Below are 5,032 nucleotides of genomic sequence, written 5' to 3' on the forward strand. Positions count from 1 at the left end.
TCCTGTTTCTCTCTCTCTCCCCCCCCCCCCCCCCCCCATCTGTGTCTGGGTATGGCATGTTTGTGAGTGTTGTGGATGAGTGTTTGGGTGATGTTGTGGATGAGTGTTTGGGTGATGTTGTGAATGAGTGTTTGGGTGATGTTGTGGATGAGTGTTTGGGTGATGTTGTGAATGAGTGTTTGGGTGATGTTGTGAATGAGTGTTTGGGTGATGTTGTGAATGAGTGTTTGGGTGATGTTGTGAATGAGTGTTTGGGTGATGTTGTGAATGAGTGTTTGGGTGATGTTGTGAATGAGTGTTTGGGTGATGTTGTGAATGAGTGTTTGGGTGATGTTGTGGATGAGTGTTTGGGTGATGTTGTGGATGAGTGTTTGGGTGATGTTGTGTGGGGATGAAGGTAACTGGTCTCTCACCCCAGTGTCCTGTGAGGTCCAGGCTAGTTTGAAGCAACCCCTCAAGCCTTTCTTGTCTTCCCTCTGTCTCTTTCCCCTTTTATCATTGGGTAAACCCAGTGGTATTAACTCAAACATCACCATAACACTGTGTTTTGACCAGTTAATCCATAACCCTATCAGCTTTAATGATTTCTGGTATGTCATTGGTCCCCTCAGAGAATACTAAGTCGAAGCCAGTTTATTTTAACTCTCCCAAGCTGGTCAACACACCACACACAACACTGCATCACCCTACCCCAAACCATGCCCTTCATCAGAGCAGTGGAGCTTTTGTAGTTATGACACATATGACTTATTCTCTACTACCTTTCCTTTGGTGGATTGCTTGATTTTGAATTCTGGTTTTATGTTGGTGTTTTGTCAATTTGGCTGCACTGTACTCTGTGTGATTTTGTCTGTATTGCGAGGGATTTATAGGGTTTCTTGCCTATTGATGAATGAAGAAAAGTAAAAAATTACTTAAATAGATCAATTCAAAATGAACAATTAAGGCTTCTGAACTACAGACTGTCCTCTGAAAACCAGCATCTCATGGTAGCTTTCTCTTCAATATTGTCTCAATTTACCTCAGATTTACCCGATTGACCGTTAATCCCAAACAGTCCGTATTTCTATTCATTGATGGCTGATGTCAACACAGCCACAGATGAAGGGCTTTTGGGCATTAATATAATTTTCAGTAAGGAGCACCATTTTGATGAACACAAAAATTGGTACCTACTAAGTTTCTATCCTGTGGGGTGTTTTTTTTTCTCGCAATTGTTTTTCCACACTCACAACAAGTATTGTTGTGAATTGAAGTATTCCTGGAAATTATTGTATGACATCACCACAAGCACCACACTTTATTTTGCGAGGCTTTGTTTAACCTGGTGCCCCCACCCCCTCTCTGCCCGCCCCCTTCTTTCAGGCCACGCCTCTTTGCAGGCGGAGTACAAAACGTCCATCGTCCAACCCCCCTCACCAGTTGAACAGCAGATCGGAACGCAGGTAAATCCACAGGCTTCAGACTCGCAGCTTTAGCGGATGATGAGATTACAACGCTCTGCCGTCACTTGCATTCATATACAATATTCATCCCGACAACGAGGACTTTGACGTTCGCCATAAACCGAAACCAGAATCGTCATTAGGATGCCTTTCCCTCCTATAAAACTCCACTCCAGGATCTCCTCTCCTGGAAGGGACCTGTTCCGGAGGAAGAAAGACAATTTAGTGCCTTCCCACTCTATCTTTTCCAACAAATCGGGAGAAGAGATTGAATCGGCTAAAGAAAAGATGTCTATGTCTTGGTCATCTGCCAACTTGAGGAACTTGGGGAGAAAACCTCAACAACCGAAAACTAAACTCCCCGCGCAGAAGCCGGCCAGCGTACCACACACCGAGGTCAAAAGCTCGTGGCTGAGTTTACCCAAACCCCGGGACTCCTGCAACAGTGTGACGCGTTCGAGCTCCATGGAGTCCACCACACACCGTGGAAGCAAGCAGTCCTCGCGGAGCTCCCTGGGGAAAGATGAAGGAGAAGGGGAGATTCAGTTTTCTCTGAGTCTCACACCCGAAGCCATTCTTGTTATTCAGAAGCGTAATTTAGAAAAGCAAATGATGGCCAAACAGCAGAAGTGCTGTGCGTCGGCGGACTTCCGGCACAGGAGAGTGTTCCCATCTAAAAAGGCGCAGGGGGGCTCTAAGAGCAGCGCTCCTGTCGTCAAACTGGAGGGCTCGGAGGATATCACCACCATCGTCAAAATCTCTCTGCTGAACGATCAGTACAAGTACGACGACGTGGAGTACGAGGAGGAAGACGGGGACGTGGACGAGACTGTCCTGAGGAAATGCAGAGAGTGGCTGAAAGGAGTGGAGAGTGCTGCCGCTTTCGGGAAAGTTGACAAACTTGCCTCTCTCCCGCACCTTAAAGGCTGTTGACGTCCGTCATTACTGACCAGTATTGTATAGGAGACCTCACTAAACGGAGTGGACGACATTCCTGGGACGATAAGGGTTGCGAGCCAGTACGCACGGCGAAAGCCTTTCTTTGCACTGCGGGGACTTTACTTTGTAGGGAGACTTGTAGGCCTGCTGAATTAAGTACCTTAAATTGATAGTGACAGACTTCTGTTATGTTCTTTGCACGTGGATTTTGTTTTCGGTTGGGCACATGTAGTTGGCAGAGGTTTGTGTCTGACTGACGGAATGTTGGTGCGCGCACCAGTGGCATCCCTCGAGCCACGAACTAGGCTCCTTTGTGTCCTGCAGGGAACAATAGCTGTCAACGGCAACAGGCTTTGCGCGCGCCTTCTGCCGGGAACAAGTTGTCCATTTCACCTTTTCTCACATGAGATACTGTTGTTTTAATCTTATGTGAAGATTCTTGTTATGTACAGTATTTATGAATCGAACAAGGCCTTTTTGCAAATGTTTGTTTTCTCTATTTCTTGACATTTTTATGCTATTTGTATGAAGTAAAATGATTTAAATCAACTTGCTTTTGCGTTTGCAGTATTTCAAATGATGTCTTCAATAATAATGTACTGTATGTCATTGAGGCTTTAAAGTGTAGGCCTAGTTGCTATATGTAAGCATTCTAGAAATAATAATTTGACCTATTATATACATTTTAAACTAACCAACAATCGTTCTGAAACGATTCTTCTTATGCTAATTGAAGTGCAGGGCTATGGTCGCACCGGATTATTCAGAACCAGGAAAAGGTGCGTGCGACCCCCTACCGACAAAAAAAGGATACAACTTAATGTGGCGCGTGTAGCTTAGCAACAACCCAACAACACCCAGCCACCCCAGTCTGACTCTGATGCCAGTCTTTATAGCTTTACTTCAGTCTTTATAGCTTTACTTCAGTCTTTATAGCTTTACTTCAGTGTACCTTGAATGAGGTTGAATTAATTCCAAACAATTTGAACAATGCCAAGGAATCTTTATGAACTGAGGAGAACTCAGCCCTTAACTCTTTTAACCCTTTACTCTAGTCAAAGCAGCAAAATTAGAGTGGGTGTATGAATTGTTATCTAACTTTATGGCATTGTTACCTGTAACTTAGTTACCACAGTTTTAAGGGAGGTGATTGCACTCTCATGGGGTTTAGATGTTAGAGTGTTAGAGGGAGAGACAGTGTTCTGAAAGAGGGAATTACAAGTCCAAAGATCTCAGTAAATGGTAAGCCATTTAAATTGAATCATTATCAATGTTGAGGTTTCAACTTTCTTTATGACCAGTGATCTAAGTTTGTGTTTGCCGGTTGTTTGGCAGCTGTTTATTTCCTGACTGCCTGATGCCCCTGTGAGTGATGTGTTCAGGCTGCTACGGTTCCCAGTGAGGTTGCAATGGCCTGCAGGATGAGAGATGTCCACCAAGACAGCAGTCTGCCCTCCATCTTGGAGTCCTACAGCTCACACGTTGATGCCGGACAGGTAACTGCTCTCCAGCAAACCAGCAACTCTGCCTCTCTGTTGTTCAAGGTTGTAAAGCACAAAAGCAAAGGGTTCAAAGCACGTTTAACACATGTATACAATATCCATTTTTGGAGCATTTCTGCCTTCATAATTGTTTGATGGGGAGAGTGTAGGGGCAGGAAGAGCAGGGGAGAGGAGATAACCTGATAAAGGACCTGGTCTGGATTGGAACCCAGGCCGCTGCGGTAACATGGTGCCTACATGGTGCACGCAATTACACTGTGAGCACCCAGGGTGTCCCACACCTGTTCTACCTCTGAGAGTTTCCTTCAGAACCCCTGGGTGTTGTTTGGAACCTTTATTGGTTCTAGCTCCTGGTCATATCATAAGATTCTATGATATGCGCTTTTTCCTATTTTGAGCTCAGCTACTTTTACAAATGGTTCAGCAGTTTTTTTCATTTTATTTAGCTCATTTAAATTAGCCATTTGTGGGGAAGGCCAACATATGAAGTTTGAACTGAGCTGTGGTGAGTGACCTATACAGAATGACCTCATGACAGGGTGAGGGTGGTGGGCTGAGCGTGACTGATGCCAGGCTCTGGGTGGTTCCACTGAGAGAGGGAGTCTGCTGGGACACCCATCATGATGAGCTCAGGGTTCACACAGCTGTTCATGCATGAGTGTGGTTGTGTGTGTGTGTGTGCATCAACACATGTGTTTGTTTGTGTGCCTGTGTGTGTGTTTACCACACACCCTCTCCACTTCTCTCCCTGGTGACTGCTACAACAGAACAACCGTGTTGTGTAACTCCATGACATCACAATCAAGCCCTTGTCCCTGCCCCCCCCCCCCCCCCCCCCCCCCCCCCCCCCCCCCCCCCCCCCATTATCTCATCGGCTTTGTTCCTGAGAGTGAGGCAGTTCTTTCATTTGATCAATTTGTGGAATTCCCTGCAAAATATGAGAACAGGGTAATCAAACAATTCATTGTAAAAATGTGTGTAATCTAGTGGAATCACACATAGTGACAATAAAGTAATGTGACATAATTTTGTTAATCTTACCGTTCACCGTAATGCATTCAAAAGGCCATGCTGGACCCATATTGGTGTCCATGAGTAGTTCACTTTCGCGTTACACCCAAAGGCTTATGGGTAATCAGCGGATGT

At 45.3% G+C, this 5,032-nt stretch overlaps 1 protein-coding gene across 1 annotated transcript; it reads left to right on the forward strand.

Annotated features, from left to right (window-relative positions):
• The first annotated feature begins 803 nt into the window (after window positions 1-803).
• On the forward strand, window positions 804-2,933 carry prr18 (proline rich 18). Its single transcript, XM_047029449.1, has one exon. The coding sequence runs from the start codon at window positions 1,590-1,592 to the stop codon at window positions 2,376-2,378; it is 789 nt and encodes a 262-aa protein (XP_046885405.1). The 5' UTR covers window positions 804-1,589; the 3' UTR covers window positions 2,379-2,933.
• The last annotated feature ends 2,099 nt before the right edge of the window (window positions 2,934-5,032 follow it).

This window comes from Hypomesus transpacificus, chromosome 11 (assembly GCF_021917145.1).
Source record: "Hypomesus transpacificus isolate Combined female chromosome 11, fHypTra1, whole genome shotgun sequence".
Classification (NCBI taxonomy): Eukaryota; Metazoa; Chordata; class Actinopteri; order Osmeriformes; family Osmeridae; genus Hypomesus; species Hypomesus transpacificus.